Source organism: Mytilus edulis, chromosome 12 (genome assembly GCF_963676685.1).
Source record: "Mytilus edulis chromosome 12, xbMytEdul2.2, whole genome shotgun sequence".
Taxonomy (NCBI): Eukaryota; Metazoa; Mollusca; class Bivalvia; order Mytilida; family Mytilidae; genus Mytilus; species Mytilus edulis.
The window spans coordinates 41,996,120-42,014,635 of NC_092355.1; the positions used below are offsets into that span (position 1 = coordinate 41,996,120).

The 18,516-nt window shown below is 32.9% G+C and overlaps 1 protein-coding gene across 6 annotated transcripts in view; it reads left to right on the top strand.

Annotated features, from left to right (window-relative positions):
* The window catches only part of LOC139498500 (uncharacterized), a 62,904-nt gene that overhangs the window by 7,783 nt on the left and 36,605 nt on the right, over positions 1–18,516 (top strand). For all 6 annotated transcript variants that reach the window (XM_071286909.1, XM_071286908.1, XM_071286910.1 and 3 more), the window contains exons 4-6: positions 4,121–4,219; positions 13,515–13,580; positions 17,662–17,970. In XM_071286909.1, the coding sequence (XP_071143010.1) occupies positions 4,121–4,219; positions 13,515–13,580; positions 17,662–17,970 (474 nt within the window). The remainder of the gene's footprint in view (positions 1–4,120; positions 4,220–13,514; positions 13,581–17,661; positions 17,971–18,516) is intronic.

Below are 18,516 nucleotides of genomic sequence, written 5' to 3' on the forward strand. Positions count from 1 at the left end.
AAGGACTATAGTTAGGTTGTCCAAAGTCAGGAGTCGCTGCAGTGCTTCGTTTGCTGCTTTCAACTTACTAATTGAAAATACGACATTATGTGACGGACAATGCATTCTTGGACGGAGATCCTAATTCTTTTCATGCATTTTGGTCTTTATATTTTGATTCAGAATTTACTCACTGAAATATGTGTGATTTGAACCTGATTTTATGAGATGGTAACCAAATAAAAAAAAATACCTGTCTCTTCCTAAATTTTACTTTGTGCACTTACACATGCATTGATATTTCATTATTATTCAACGTGTTTGCATTGGATTGACTATTCTATTTTCCGCGGAATATTCTAACTAAAATTGTACAGATTCCGGATAGATAAAACTATCAGCAATTTCGTCAAATTCGTCAGATTTGTCGGGCGATTTGTTCACTTGAATGAAATAGTTGCCACTTGACATTTAACTTCAAACAAAATCAATCAATTGACATATTAGATTGACTGTATACTATTCCCAGAAGAGAACCTTATGTACTTTAAAAAAAACACCGTACAAATGAATTCAGACATGTCAGACATGTCAGTGTTTGTACTAGGATGATGGGGCCTAATAGTTTTGTTTTACACACCATCCTGAACTACTATCTCTTGTGACTGTTTAATGTTATTAATACAGAGATGAAATGCTGACATTCTCAATTGATGCGGAAACAAATTTGCATTATTCATTTGCCAATATTATTGCTCACATTTGCCGTCCTACTAAAATGTGCCAGGAGAAGACATAAAGGCGCCAGGTACAACCCATCGAAACATTTAAAGAAAAAATCTGATTTATTATGCAGCCATATAGATTTACAAATTAAAGTGTACATATGGTCAGTTTTGGTTGAAGCGGTCAAGTAAATTTATTGTAATTACAAGTCAGCATGAGGAATCAAAACTACTGAAATTCTGTTACATATCAATATTTTGAATATAAGGAGAACATTCTGGCACCCTTAATTTATGCGAACACAAATTTGTTGTTATTGTATTGCAATATTGCTGTCCATTGTATTATACATTGAATCCTGACATAAAAAAATATGGCTGATTTACTATGGATATATAGATTTACAAATTAAAGTGCACATATGGTCAGTTTTGGTCGATGCGGTCAAATAATTTTGTTGTACAAGTCAACATGAGGTATCAAAACTCGACCAAGATCGTTTTTTAATTGATAATAAATTGGCAGATCGCAGATAAATTTGTGTAACAAGCAACGTTTTATGCGTACTTTATTTTCAAATATTTGTTATAAATCCTGTTTATATAACGGATGTATTAGTTTTACTTTATTTTCGATGTGTATACTACGAAACAAAGATATTAAAAGCATCTTTAAAAAAACTGATGTAGAGCGGTACTGGTTACAAGTTAACTTAGTGTTGAGCAGACCAGTCAAAAGTTAACTTGGGAACAGGTCTGGTTTCGATCGGATTTGTCAAAGTAAAAGTTAACTTATGTTAACCTTGTGACAGGACTGGTTTCGAAGTTAACTTATGTTAACTTTACGGCAGGACTGGTTTCGAAGTTAACTTCTGTTAACTTATGACAGAACTGGTTCGAAGTTAAATTATATCAATACCGATCCTGTTTCCAAGTTAACTTTTTGGCAGACATAAAATCAGTCCTAGGACCAAGTCTGCTTTTCGAGTTAACTAGATTTTGGTCCTAGGACTGGTCAGAGCAGTCCTAAATCTGGTCACAGGTTAACTTTGACCAGTCCAAATGACTGGTTATGAAGTTAACTTGCTATACAGGTTAGGCAGCAACCATTTGATTTTCTGGGGGGGCTATGGTTTTTTTTTCTGTGCAAACTTTTTTTTTCGTGACAAGTCGAAAACAATTTTTTTCTTTCAATTTTAGCATTACATATAGTGGCAGCTGAGGGTGAATCAAACAATTTTTTTTTCTCAGAATCAAAAACAAATTATTTTTTTCTCCAAAAACTGGAAACAAACTTTTTTTTCCAAAAAAAACCATAGCCCCCCCCAGAAAATCAAATGGTTGTTGCCTTAGGACTGCACCCATCTGTACTATATATTGTACTGTTTTTATCCGTTTGAAATGTGCATCTCTTAGTTATGAGTAACTGATGATTTAAAAAACCAACCCTATATTGCATTTTGATTTGCTTAATAAGTCTTCAAGAATGCATGCTTTCTGTCTGCATTTTGGTAGTGTTTGCTTAACCTTTTGTTTTTGATGTAGTGCATTGTAATGACGTTGCACATGATGTTGCGTTACACGACGTTCCTCAAAATAAGGCGATTTCGACGATTGTAAAGAACGTTTCAGGCGTTCAAGCATATAATTGATGGGGTCAATTTTACTGTTGTCAATTTGGTAACCGATTTCGATTTGTCTGAAAAACCGCATAGTTTTACAAATAAAACTCAAAGTGGTCGTATAGATATTTTTTTAACTTGATGATGAATATTCATTTACAGGAGTTGTCAGTCTTTCTAGGCCACAATTGATAATTTCCCTATTGGCAGCAGTTCGCACTAAAGAATCATACATTAATTTCTAAATTTAGACAGATTTATTTTTAATATAAATTGGATTTTGAATTCATTTTCTCCTATTTTTTGCATATCTATACATACTCCTTTTGTTGCATTTCTTTCTGTTTCCGTTTCCGTTTCCGTTTCCTTTCTATATTTTATCATTTCCCGATGCTTTCTTTGTCGCAAAATATCTAGCATGTCTAGGTAGTTTTAAAACATTTTGGATTCATGTTTTTCTCATTTCCGTATTTTTGTGGCATTATGTATAATTATCCTGTGTTTGTTGTAATTGCCAGAAATGGTTTTTCTCTATTTATCTTATTAACAAAAAGTTATACGTGTTGCTTTTGACGATTTAGAACTTGCAGATAGACAATGTTCCTTAAATAAAACAAATATGTTATAAAAATAACCTAACATTCCGATATTTTATTGTATATCAATCTCATTAGGTCAACATTTGAATTTAAACTTAAACTATTCCTTTCTCATACATTGGTTGTATTGTAAAAGAGGGACGAAAGATACCAGAGGTGTACCAAATTAAAAACCAGAGCATGACATCAATTACGTACGTTTTGCGAACGTTAGGAAAAAATGGCTATACTTTTTGAAACGATCTAAAAACCTTGTTGCCGAAAGAAAAAATGTTAAACACTATATTGTTTAAAAAGAAAAATAAAAAAACTTTTACCGCCAAGTTTTATTTTCTATGTTCTGACTATGCTTATTTGAAAGACAACTGGTTGAAACCCCAATTTTAAAGAAAATACAGCGTTTTTTTCGTTGTGACAAGATGGCTAGACTTTTTGAAGTCAATGCAATATAAACTTTGATCATGGTTTCCGGCTAAAAATATCATGAACCAGGAGAAAAGTAAAATAAAAAAAATATAATAAAAATGTTTCCTCTCAGTTTTTACAATTTCACGGTATAAATGCGCAAACCCGAATTATACTTACCTTGTATATGCTTGGGCAGTTTTCAGACCGTTTAAAAATATAACATTTTCCGGACTACGGTTTCGATGATATTGATTTTATTTTTACATGCCAATAACTATAATAATAGCCATATTCTTGTGAAATTTTACGATGATCAGAGAAAATATACCGTAGAAAAGAAACGGAACTCTGATCTTTTGTAAACAAAATGTAACGTTGGACATTACGTTTTTGCGTAAAAATGGGATAATTAAGTGTTATAATTCAGGGTATTTTAAATGTCGGTTCCCTTTTTTCTTTGATTTCAAGTCTAATGTAATGAATTCAATCAGAAATCACTATATTTTTTATCGAACTAACCAGTCTACGTATTTTTTTTGGCTAATCTATAGCAAAATGGAATTGGTACCAATATCATGCGCAACGTCATTACGTTGTTTGTCCTTGCACAATTTTATCTTATTGTCGGTCCTTATTATATTTAGTTTGTTCATTTGCTTTTTCTTAGACATTATACATATCTGCCCTAAATTTCTAAAATAGGATCAGAACAAAAAATAAAAGTTGTTTCTTTTATGACGAAATATATATATATTCTTGAATCAGTAGATATGGTTTATGTTTTCAGATGAACTATCAGTTGATATAGGAAAACTACGATTTGAAGTAAAACAATACTCATTAGCTGTGACTCCTTCCTCCCAAGAAGAGACGTTAGATAATCAAGGTAATTTTAGAATTATGTAAGGTATCCCTGATTGCATTTATAATACAAACTTAATATCAAGATTGTTTTTTTTTTGAAAGATTAGAACTTGTTCTAAATCTTTACTAAGGCACCGGCCTCCCTTACAACACGACAGTTTAGCTACTGTTACTAAATGTATTCACACTTAAATATAGTTCCCTATGGTTCTCATGTATGTGCACATAATACTCATATAAACTGAAAAATGGATATATTATTGGAGCAGTTCATTTAAGAATGTATGTCATTAAGGTGTGTTCATTTGCAGACTGTTTATTAATTAGTTTGATTAACTAATTGAGTATTGATACAATAATAGTTTGATTGACAACTGTCATTACCACTAAACAATCAGAGACAAGGTGGACCTTTAATTACAATGCCCCACCTCCTAAACTGTCAATCAAATTGACCACATTACCTATCAACCTAAGTCTTACATAATTATACAGATCCAATATACAGTGTACAATATACTTCTCAATAAACAAATATTTGACCTCATAATTGAATACACTAATGTATATATTAGATGTTTTATATATAAGGATGATTTATTTATAAGTGATTCTGTAAATTATATCTGAAAGATAAATGATTAATTAAGGATTAACAAGATCTCTTAATATAAATATGAATATATATAAAAGGTATTCAAGTAAGGCCTATCATTTACTTGATAAATTTCCAATATTCATCTATAATTAATCAACAATTTGGATAAGTTCACATTTTTAGCTCACCTGGCCCGAAGGGCCAAGTGAGCTTTTCTCACCACTTGGCGTCCGTCGTCCGGCGTCGTCGTCCGTCGTCGTCGTCGTTAACAATTTACATTTTGAACTTCTTCTAGAGAACCACTGAATGGAATGGAACCAAACATGGCATGAATGTTCCTTATGAGGTGCTGACCAAGTGTTGTTACTTTTTAGCCAATCCATCATCCAAGATGGCCGCCAGCGGGGGGACTTAGTTTAACATAGGACGCTATGGGAAATGCATACAAATGACTTCTTTTAGAGAACCATTGAATGGAATGAAACCAAACATGGCATGAATGTTCCTTATGAGGTGCTGACCAAGTGTTGTTACTTTGTTGCCGATCCATCATCCAAGATGGCCGCCAGCCGGGGACTTAGTTTAACATAGGACCCTATGGGAAATGCATACAAATGACTTCTTTTAGAGAACCACTGAATGGAATAAAACCAAACATAGCATGAATGTTCCTTATGGGGTGCTGACCAAGTGTTGTTACTTTGTAGCCGATCCATCATCCAAGATGGCCGCCAGCGGGGACTTAGGTTAACATAGGACCCTATTGGAAATGCATACAAATGACTTCTTCTAGTGAACCACTGAATGGAATGAAACCAAACATGGCATGAATGTTCCTTATGTGGTGCTGACCAAGTGTTGTTACTTTGTAGCCGATCCATCATCAAAGATGGCCGCCAGCAGGGGACTTAGTTTAACATAGGACCCTATGGGAAATGCATACAAATGACTTCTTTTAGAGAACCACTGAATGGAATAAAACCAAACATAGCATGAATGTTCCTTATGGGGTGCTGACCAAGTGTTGTTACTTTGTAGCCGATCCATCATCCAAGATGGCCGCCAGCGGGGGACTTAGTTTAACATAGGACCCCATGGGAAATGCATACAAATGACTTCTTTTAGAGAACCACTGAATGGAATGAAACCAAACATGGCATGAATGTTCCTTATGAGGTGCTGACCAAGTGTTGTTACTTTGTTGCTGATCCATCATCCAAGATGGCCGCCAGCCGGGGACTTAGTTTAACATAGGACCCTATGGGAAATGCATACAAATGACTTCTTTTAGAGAACCACTGAATGGAATAAAACCAAACATAGCATGAATGTTCCTTATAGGATGCTGACCAAGTATTGTTACTTTGTAGTCGATCCATCATCCAAGATGGCCGCCAGCGGGGGACTTAGTTTAACATAGGACCCTATGGGAAATGCATACAAATGACCTTTTCTAGAGAACCACTAAATGGAATGAAACCAAACATAGCATGAATGTTCCTTATGGAGTGCTGACCAAGTGTTGTTACTTTGTAGCTGATCCATTATCCAAGAAGGCCGCCAGCGGGGGACTTAGTTTAACATAGGACCCTATTGGAAATGCATACAAATCACTTCTTCTAGTGAACCACTGAATGGAATGAAACCAAACATGGCATGAATGTTCCTTATGTGGTGCTGACCAAGTGCTGTTACTTTGTAGCTGATCCATCATCCAAGATGGCCGCCAGTGTGGGACTTAGTTTAACATAGGACCCTATGGGAAATGCATACAAATGACTTCTTTTAGAGAACCACTGAATGGAATGAAATCAAACATAGCATGAATGTTCCTAATGTGGTGCTGACCAAGTGTTGTTACTTTGTAGCCGATCCATTATCCAAGATTGCCGCCAGCGGGGGACTTAGTTTAACATAGGACCCTATGGGAAATGCATACAAATGACTTCTTTTAGAGAACCACTGAATGGAACAAAACCAAACATTGCATGAATGTTCCTTATGAGGTGCTGACCAAGTGTTGTTACTTTGTAGCCGATCCATCATCCAAGATGGCCACCAGCAGGGGACTTAGTTTAACATAGGACCCTATGGGAAATGCATACAAATGACTTCTTTTAGAGAACCACTGAATGGAATAAAACCAAACATGGCATGAATGTTCCTTATGAGGTGCTGACCAAGTGTTGTTACTTTGTAGCCGATCCGTCATCCAAGATGGCCGCTAGTGGGGGACTTTTGAATGAAATTAAACATGTTCCTTTCCTTATAAATGAGGTTGTGTTGTCACTTTTAGCCAAATTTTATATTTTTTTATATGATTTCAAAAACCCAAGTAGAATCAGGTGAGCGATACAGGCTCTTGAGAGCCTCTAGTTTTTATCAGGAATTGGCTTGAAACAGTTTTATAATTTTAAAAGTTTTAATTATAGCAAACCATTGTTTATTGGGTTATTCCCCATCAATCAGTATGTCTATTTTAGCAAGAATTTGTATAGTGCATGTGTCTTACTATACAAATCCTTGATTTTAGTCATTTAAATTTTTATTAGAAGTGAATATATATTTTTGCAATCAAGAAATAATCCACATTTCAATAAATAAGTTTTTTAATTTGTTTATGTTGAAAAAGTACATTTTCAATGCCCTGTGTTGAAAAGTACTTTTACAAAAAATTAATCAAAAGGCACTCTACAACTTTTAATCTTCAATGTCATATAACCTCTGTTTCAACTTACAAAATGCCCCAAAACAACATTTTTAGATTATTGTTGTTGACACTTTAAAGTTCTTAGCTGTTGGTTTAGATTTTATGTCTTACAAGTATACATACCTGTCAACTGACCCGGATTCTGCGGGTGTGACCCGAGATTTTCACAATTCTGAGGGATCACCCGGATCACCCGGCGGGTCATTGAAATAACCCGGAAATTCCGAAAATGACCCGATTTCACCCGTATTTCTTAGCCTTCAGATTGATTTTCATAAGTAATATTCCTTTGAAATACCGGCAAATTCGTAATTCTTCCATGAACATGCAGTTCATCTAGCTATGTAAACTGTCAAATTATGTGACCCATTAAGTGCATGGCTTCACTTGACAGCTTTGGTGTCAAACACACTGTTGATTAACACCAATTACCTTAGCTTTAGGTCGTAAATAAATTGCCCTGTTGTTTTACAAAGATATTTCAACTAAGAGTTACTTCCCCTTATTTGTCACCATTCAAAATTATTCCTTATATTTACGTTTTATGGGTGAAAAAGATTAAATCATAATAATATAAAATTCAAATACATATTGAAAAATAACTTTTCATTATTTTTATACCTTTATACAATTTTTCAAAAAAAGTTGAAAATTATTTTTTACATTTATACTTCCTTTAACTGTATTACTATATTTTATCATAATCTAATTTCCTTGTCAATAGAATCAAAGGCCAGTCAAGGTCGTTAAACACCACCACATATACATATAGAATGATTTTAAAATTTCATTTAAAAAATGAATTTTAGATGATGACTAATAGTAAAGGACATAAGAGTGTGATACTCAAGTTTATAAAAATCTTTAAAAGTGTAATGAAATAATAATTAATAAGATTTAAAATGACTTAACCAAGTAAACATGCAATGATGTTTTGGTTTCTTTGATATACATTATAAGAAAATGTACCATAAATACTGAAATTCAGCTCGAAAAAGTTCGTACGCGTTATGACCTGAGATTTGATTCTTCAATGCAGGTCATGACCTGCATTTTCATCGTCACAGGTTGACAGGTATGAGTATAGTTGGTAACATTTACTAGAAGAATTTTTGATTTTCAATTTTTTGTTATTTTGAAACATGTTCAGAACAGGCAACATTATAAACTGCAGTTTGAATAAAATTTTGCAAATTAAGAGACCCACATTATTTAATTTGAGCTCATTTTATCCTCATTCTGGAAAAGCAAGTTTTCTTCTAAAGACCTGCTGTTAATGCAATTTTCAGCAATAGTGCTTTATTAATGTTCATTTTTCCCCACCATACCTTAATATGAAATAATTCAAACTACTCTTCTAATCTTTCCATGAGTGATTTCCATCACTTTGATTATAAATGCCATGGTAGTTAATTGCTACTGAAGAAACCTGCCTCTTACTAATGAAACAATATTACACTATATGACTGATATATTAAAGGAGACGTGACAACAATTTTTTTTTTTTTTTTTTTTTTAATTAATTAATAAATATTGGTCAAATAACATATTGTAATAATTTTTTCTTGTCAAAACCTCATTTAACGGCCTTTTAATGGTCAAAGAATCTAGCGCTTGTCGTAATCTTTGATTTTTAATGAGATACCGGTCACGTGATCGTGATGACGTCAGTGGATACAATCTGAGTAAATGTCTCAAAAAGGACGAAGTCGATCATATTCCTGTAAAATTAAACAATGGACGGTGTTGACAGCAGTTTTCAAGGCAATTACTAATAACCTTAGGAATAACCTTAGGAATAAACTTTAGATATTCAACCGTATCAGTTTGAGCCGTTACTTGTTGAAAATAATCAAGTAGAAGATATAAATTCGTCATCCGACATTGACGATCTTTCAAGCAATGCCGATATATCGGCATTGCTTGAAAGATCAATAATTAATTTCACCAAAAATAAAGAGATATTTCTTAGAAATGTTTACGTTTAACAGGTAATTGAATTAAATTTAATAATACAAAAAGACAGGTCATAAATAATGTAGGACAAAAAGTCACAGCCAAAAAGTCACGGACAAAAATTCACAGACAAAAAGTCACAATTTATTTTCGAAATTATTTTTCATATAACAAGAAAAAATAATTTAAAAAAATACAAAATTCTTGATCTATTATATATTAAGTAACTTTGTTACTAAAATTTATTCAAATAATTGTTATAAAAACAACATGTCAAAGTGGCTTGGTATCTATAAATGGCTTCATTGTGGCATGAATTATATCCTTTGCATGATTTAAATTTAAATTTTTTTCATTAATCAAGCTTCATGAAAAATTTCCAAATTCGAAAATGAATAAATGTAATAAAATAAAATATTTCAAGATTTCAAGATCACTCTCTTATAATTTAAAAACAATTCTTAACAATCGTCATAAATTACCTATCACCTTACCAAGAGTGTTGGGTGTAAAATTTGAATTATTAAAGCTGCCCCAAATAAATGTGTAATAAGTATGACATAACAAGGGGGGGGGGGGGGTATTATAAGTAAGATTTAAAGATTTAAAACAGTAATATATATTCATATGTATTTTTCTCCTCCATAATAATCCCATTGAAAATGTTCTATGAGTACTGGCTTATTTTTTGTGATATTTTTTCCGTGTGGTATATCCTCAGTCTATAAATTGTTTTGTATTTTGTGACTTCTCTTCAACTTCGACAAAATTTGGCATAGGGGCCTCATATGTAAAATGAAAGCTTATGGTATTGACGGAAACTTATTGAAGTGGTTTCAGGATTATCTACACGACAGAAAACAGAGAGTAGTAATGCATAACAGAAAGAATTAAAAAAACGATAGGCCAATATGTAAAATTGAAACGTTTCATTTGTACGGTCCAATGAAATTGAATATCATCTAACGCAATTGAGATGTTCCCCTTCATTCTTAAACAATGATCTATTTAAAACTAACTAGAACACACCCGTATATCGCGGGTCCGTGACTGAATTAAAGTATATAACTATGCGCAAGCCTTATTTTAGTATTAGTATTGTCATCTGATAAAGTCATGTTGATTATAAGATACACAGTTTTCTCTGCTTTCAAATCTTTCTGTTTGAACCCGTCGAACTGGAACTTATCAATTATTGGTAATATTAATTATTTGGAAAACAAAAGGTCATGGAATGGAGTATTTTTTAACCAACAGCATTGTCCTATATAAGTTATAAATATTGATTTCTTTGATTCGCTGTTTTACGTCATGCCCGCTAACAAATTGAAAACTGTACCTATACGCCTTATTTTAGTCCCGATTTTTAGTATTCGTATTGTTATCTTAGAAAGTCTAACTGATTAAAATACTACAATAGGTAACATTTTGACAATTAAGTAGTCGTGTAATACTATATAGCATATTAATCCTGAATACACCGTTTGGTGGTGCGCCTGTCAGATGCGGAACGTACAGATAAGGTACTCGGTAACAGGTGAATATACTATTGGTATCGGTAGTGGACTCGACCCGGAACTTCTTAATTATTGGCAATATTAATTACGTGGAAAACAAAAGGGCCTGGAGTGGTGTAATTTTTAATCTACACCTTTGTACTATATTAGTTATATATAAAGTTGAATTTTTTGATTCGTCGTTTTTACGTGATGACGGCTGACAAATTGGACCTCGTAATTTTAGTATTATAGATATTATAAATTTATAAATGATCCTTCTTGTCACTGTGAGTCAGATATTGATGGTGTCTACCATTACTTCTTTGTTTGTCCAAAATACACACTATGTAGAAAAACCTTATTCAATAATCTCAACTGGCTATCCGAAAACATTGTTTTAGATACAAAACTATTAATTTGCGGACACATGGAACTTTCGAATGAACAAAATATTCAAATTTTCAAACATGTTCAAAATTTCATAAAATGGTCAAACACATTTTTTATGCCTTGATAGAGGTTATTGTTACTGGCACGGAACATCATTGTCATCATCAGTACACACGTCACCGTCACAGAATCATATGACTTTTCAAACTTTCTTTTTCTCTTTCAAGTTTACATATGAAGTCTAGCATTATTCTATAAACTGTTTTCCTTATATGCATGTCGATTATATCATACTATTATTGTAATTTTATATTGTATTATAGAGAAGACTTCATAAGTATGATTTACTTGTGTCTAATCCTTTTTGTTTTAATTCAGCAAGTAAAATATGTTTTAACTAACTCAGTCTATACTATACATTATCAACTACTCCCAGGTCTGTATCAATTGGATTTATCTGCATTATTTAAGTTGAAACTATGTTATTCATCTCCATGTCTTATGCAATATAAAGACTTGCATACATTCACTAGCCAAAATATTTGTTTCTCATTCAAGTCACCTTTTGCATATAATTTTTCACCACGATAACCTTGCATCAATGGTCTGTCATTTTAAAAGCATCACTTGATATCTCTTCACAATTTATTTTTTATTAAGAAATAAAATGATTTTTAATAAATAAATGGAATAGGTAAGTACTAATAACTTATTGCAATACACCTTTCATACCTGCCTTATTTTTATTAGAAAACTCAGAAGGAAATTTATGTACCCACTACAGGTTATGTATTAGTTATGGGGACTGACAGGCTTTTTTTTTTTTGTTTTTTTATTAATTTTTTACTTAAGAAGCATTTCTTCTTAATTCTCTATTTATTTTGCTTATCTATTATTATTATAGATACTCCATTCTTTACTAAGTAAATTCACAAACACATTATTTTGTATCTGCCCCCTTTTTTAAGCTGCACTGTCAGTCCTCTTTTCTCTATTCTGTAAACCCCCATATCCGACAGTAAGGTATTGACTATTGTTTATTCAAACAGGTTAAACATATATGCATTACGTAACTTATATCTGTAACCATTGCTCTAGTATATTTTCCAACCTCACCTGTGCACCCAGCAGGTGATCATGGATGTACACAGATTCGACGCATGTTACGCAATAGTGCGTATTGCCGATGTCATATATATATCACCACCCGGGGGCATGACACCTGTAGCTTTCAACTTCAAAGGTAACCCAGCACTGCAGAGAAAGTGTGCCGCATACCTGTGACTTCTGATCGATTTTGATGACTTTTAATTTATTATGTCCAATTTCAGTGTACACACCTGCACACGTGAACAGGTAGTGAGGTACATGCAGGTACACCATACCAAATTTTAAACATTGAGATATATTTGGCTATAAAATTATACACAAATATGACTAAACTATTAAAAAAATTATTAATAAGGGACGAAAAAAATATTTGCGAAGAAAAAGATTTTTTCCTCCCTCAGCCATTCTCCGCTTCTCACAAGCTCCCCGCTTAGGTGGGGCTAAGCTGTTGTTGGTTGTGTCAATGGAATGTCAGGTACCGCATTTGGACGAAGTTTTGGCTTCATGCCGGGTAGGACATCCCTCGAGATTCTTCATAACTTCTGGGTCACGATCGTAACATGCATTTGTAAAGTGGGGGAACAAAGTCTATATGACTAGTGCTTGGTAGGAAGTCCTATCTCTTCCTGGGACTAGTCTGCGGGTTACTCAGAAAACGGATTTTTTTTTTATCAAATAGTCCTTATGCCTATTGTTGCATCTACTGGCAGAACACAGAACCATTTTTAATCACTGTCATGGGTTTTGTTGGAAGATATTTGAATATGAAATTGCGCTTATTATGCCTTTACACCCGTCAGTCAAATATGATTGATGTAACCACTGACGTCACAGCCTCGTTCTGAGTGACTTCCGGGATTGAAATATGCATAATTAGTATGTCGACAGATCGATACATTTAAATTTATTTTTTATCCATTTAAACGATAATTATATTGTTATCGATGTTTTTTGGGGGTAATTATGTATAAATAAATATTTATTTAAAAAAAAAAAAAAAAAAAAAAAAATCATGTCACATCTCCTTTAATAACTATTGGATAATTATTGTCAGGTCGAGATCACAAAATTGACACGACAGCCTGTGTTTCTGACGTAAAAATGAGTGGAAAAGATAAGGGTAAGTTCAGTTATTAGTATAGTATGCTAATCGATTTTTATATAGAGGACATTCATATATTTATTGTTTGGTTTCTTTATATCTTTACCTTATCTCACATTATTTAATAAAGGGAGACAAAACTTCGATCAGGTACAACAAACCAAATCGCTATAATTTACATGTAAAAACGCTGAGATGATGAGCTTCAATACGGGATAACAACAATAACAAAATATCATATTTCAGGACCTGTTGAGTCATTTGATTCCTTTTACAACTAAATTTCTTTTAACACGAGACTGTGAAACAATTAAGTTTGGATATGATCCATATGACCATGCTATTTTAGGGGACATTATCACCTTTCAAGACCGAGAGGTTATAAACATTCAACAATGTGGTTAAGGTATGACATGAAAAATACACTGAATTCTAAAGAATTAAATCATAAATTCTTTTACATTCAACAGAGAATCAAATATTGGAAATCATATCATTACCACTTTTTACTCTTTTGCCTCTTCTGAACATTTGAAGGTCCCAACTATGTATTGGATACTCAAACTTCGCATCAACCTGTAAAACATTGTTTAATCTCGGCTGATAGTAAGTGTTACAACTACAACTTTCTGTCTGTCGTTTTTACTAGTTCCCGGACTACAATTAAAGAACTTATTATTGATTTTGTAAAAATAAGATTGAAAACAGTTATTTTTTAGTTAAAAATCTTTGAATGTTCGAGATAAATTACATGCTTATGTGCTCGTTTCGATTCGGTTGATATTATGACCTTTCGACTGTTAACACTACAATTCCAAACACTGTTTATCAAACAGAGTTTTTTTCATATTTAATCAAATGGGTCTCAAAAAAGTTTGATTGCAAATTCATTTGTCCACTCATATTAAGCCTTCTGTAATTGAAAAAAGGTCACTTTTCTTTATTTACTTACTGGAACTATGATGGGATGAATAAAGCCGTTAAATTTCTCCCTGTCTAGATCTATGTACTTTCCATATACCCCTACATAATTCACGAAAAAAAAAGACTTTAGAAATCCCAAATCGTCCTTCTTTACTTTGGTATCAACATAACAAAGGGCAATACAAATCTTTCTTCTTTATACTGGATACCTTACGTTCGCACAAATCCTTACAAAAAATACATATATACAGCCGGGTGGTCAATATGTTCGATATACATATTTCTAAAGTTCTTGCAACAATTATTTCTATGGAAATATTGTAATGATGTACATATCAACTAGGTGAATCAATTTGTTGTATATCCTTAATTCCTAATTCTTAAGATCTACTCCAAAATATTCAAAACACAATCTTTACAAATTTTCAGTTATATCAAAACTTTTGATGTGTATACGCTTCACACTACTATTCCCCTTACTCAATTGAAAGATCGATAACATCGTCTTATGTCAACAGAGCTTTTTTGCAACAAATCTTTGTTTTTTACTTTGTGAACCACCACATTGATTCCATCAACAAATACACCGTAGATGATATCATCTAAAAGCTTGAATTTTTTATCGACAATATATTTGTTGAGTTTTGTGGATCGATATTTCAACAGACAGTCGTTATTTCAATGGGAACCAGTTGCGCACCCCTACTGGCTGAATTGTTTTTGTATTCATACGATACAGAATTCATATATAACCTTATCAAAGACAAGAAGTAAAAGCATCTTGCAAAGTTCTTTAATTTCACTATCAGATATATTGAAGGTATCCTGATACTCAATAACCCACATTTCAGTGAGTGCATGCAATTCATATTTCCCAATGAACTTGAGATTAAGGATACTATCGAACTGGTGGGTCTACTTCATATCTGTACCCGCGACATTGACCGAAATGGACGACTTCAAACTGGAATCTATGACAAACGTGATGGTTTCAACTTTCCAATTGTCAACTTCCTATTTCTCATAGTAACATACCCTCTGTACTATCGTATGGCGTTTACATATCTCAAGTAATACGTTACGCTCGTGCATCGTTTCGAAATATGGAATTTGTTTACATGGTAATGATCTTTTCACAAAATCTGCTCCAAAAGAGTTATGACGACGAACGTCTGTTATCCACAGAACGTAAGTTTTACAGTCACCATCACTAATTGGATGACCGAAATGTTGTGTCTGAGTCTGAACTCACTAGCGATGTGTTTTTCGCGGCCTTAGCTCTTTAAATACCAGAATAGTCGTGTGATCTGTAATTTGATCTATATATGGTGTCCCATTTCTAATTGTGACATTTTTGACACAATGTTGATTCGCAAGGCGGGTAATGCATGTATCTTCTTAGTCGGTTTATGAAATTTGAACATCTGTTAACTAAACATGCCTTAATTCGGCATACTTATGTGCAACGCTTGTATCCCATATATAGCAAACTAGTTTATGTATTGTTATGAATCATCACAGTTTATTGCCAATCTCAATAAAGTTCCATCTAAATTAATATTCCATTTATTTAATAAACCTATTAACAATTAATGTTACTTTGGTGATATTTTTACTTTAGGCCACACCAATTTAATTTCTTGTTCTACGGATTTTTGGACTCCAAAATTTGGGGCGAGCGAGCGATTTGAAAATTTTAATAAAAGTATTTTTTCCCTGTTCACCAAGAAATAATTAAATCTGGTCTATGTATGTGTGACTGACAATGAGACAATTCTCCATCCAAGTCATAATCAGTTTGGGGACAACCCCTTTATGTTATAAATATCCCTTTTACATGTTTTATGAGGGATCAATATAAGTTATAATAGATTTGTTTGTACAAAAGGGCTCATATTTTCTCAAAGAACTATATATCTATCTGGTATTAAATGGTCAAAACATGTCCAAGAATTTTGTAATATTCCTGGACTTTAACCATGTTAACACATTTACTTTAACAGTTTAATATTATTCAAAATAAGTGGACCCCTCTTTTAGAAAAATTTGTTTACAATATGATGTAACTTTTCTCTTTTTGAGTAAAACATTCTAAGTTTTCAAAGGTTTTGTATAGAAGAACTATACAAATTCTTGGTATTTCTATTTTCTTTTCTACATCAGTAAAATGACCCCTTGTCTGAGGGAGGGTTGTTCTTTGATACAGACCAAACAGCAGGCTATAAAGGATCCCAAAATTATTAGCGTACACAATTCAAACAGGAAAACCAACGATCTAATTTATATATCATGTATATCCAAACGGGAAAATACCAATAAACAACATCAACAAACGATAACTGCTGAACGACAGGCCCCTCAATCAATCAGGACAGGTGAATAAACATGCAGCGGCTATGGATAGTTTTGTTTCGCCAGCATACAATATAACTGCAGTTGAAGGCAAATCCTTCAGAAGTTCTTTGTACTTTATTCTAACAACGAACATTTTTTGATAGGGAATAAATGTAAGGGGGAGAGTAACCAATATTTTGTTCTTTACAGGTTTTCGCTGTTATAAATTTATTTCGGAGCACTCCCGCTTTGGATAAATAGGTTTTATGCTGAAACAAATATTCTCACAGATATTTACAAAGTGTGGTGGGGTACTTTTATGTTTAAAATCGTTATATACAGGTTAGACTGTGATTTTAAAAACAAATGTTGATATCTTTTTATAATATTTACAAAAAAAAACGGTGCGGGAAATGGACATGATTACATTTCCGGATGCGGGAAGCGGGAATATAAAAAAAATAAAAAAATTCTGTTTTGAAAAAAATAGGTGCGGGCGGGTCCGTCAAACAAGGAATCAAATTGGTGTGGCCTTAAATAATAAAGAATGATCTATTGATACTACGGAAATTTAAGATTTCTTCAAAAAACGTAATCCATGTTTAATTGGTAAATCATTAAGTCATAGGTTTTTTTCCTTAAAACCTTGGTATAATGATAGCAAAGACGACACCTTATGACAATGTTATGGACATTAATGTAATAAAGGTTTATCAGGAAAGCTGCCTGTTGGAAATAAAAGTAAACATAGTAAACCGTATACTGCTCACACAACCTAGTAATAATAGGAAACTAAATGAATTATATTACTAAGTATTTAATTTTAATTTGTCTTCTGCAGACGTAAATAAATGTCGTTTGGAATGGAGACTAGAAACACCAGACACATGGAATTTAACAGAAATAAAAGAAACACTAGAAAGGTTTTCTGGAGTACTACGACCATGGTTTGAAATACAGTTTGTTTATATTGGATCCTTAGTTATAAAAACATTAGTCCAAAAGAAAATTCTGAATGATCGCGATCAAATGCGAACATCAGTACATTCATTTTTGGAAAAGTTTGTTGAAGTTTGCCAGATCAATACAGATGTACCTAAAGTCATCAAAATAGCTTTAATAGTTGAGCCCGACGCATTCGATTACGAAGGTAAGATATATCCTTTATGCATGTGAAAGAAATATAATGCATATAGAACGATCACTACGATAAACATATAGATATTAAGTTACTGTATGTATGAGTGTTACTTATATTTTGTGTGTTTTATTGATCAAATACCTGGCTTCGTAAACATTGTTAATTTGAGATCTTCTAGCCCTACAGCAAAACAAAGCTCAGTGTATCTATGGTTCTGTATACCTCTGTCCATCCTTGAGGGAAATTACAAGAAATACACTGTAGTAGTCCATGCGAGGCAAAATTGTCTTAAAAATGAATAAAACAATTCACAGTAATACATTTACTCATGTGAGCAGACGGAAGATAAAACACTATCAACAGACATAGACATTGGCGTAATCAGTATACACATTCTGGTGTACGATCATTTAAAAACTATTTCTAAACCCGCCTTTAGGTGAAGGAAAACATATCGTAAAAACTCATCATAGATTGCAGACTTATAACTCAGAAACACATTATCAAACACTTTCATAGTTGCAAAAAATAGAAAATATCTTTATCATTTGATTT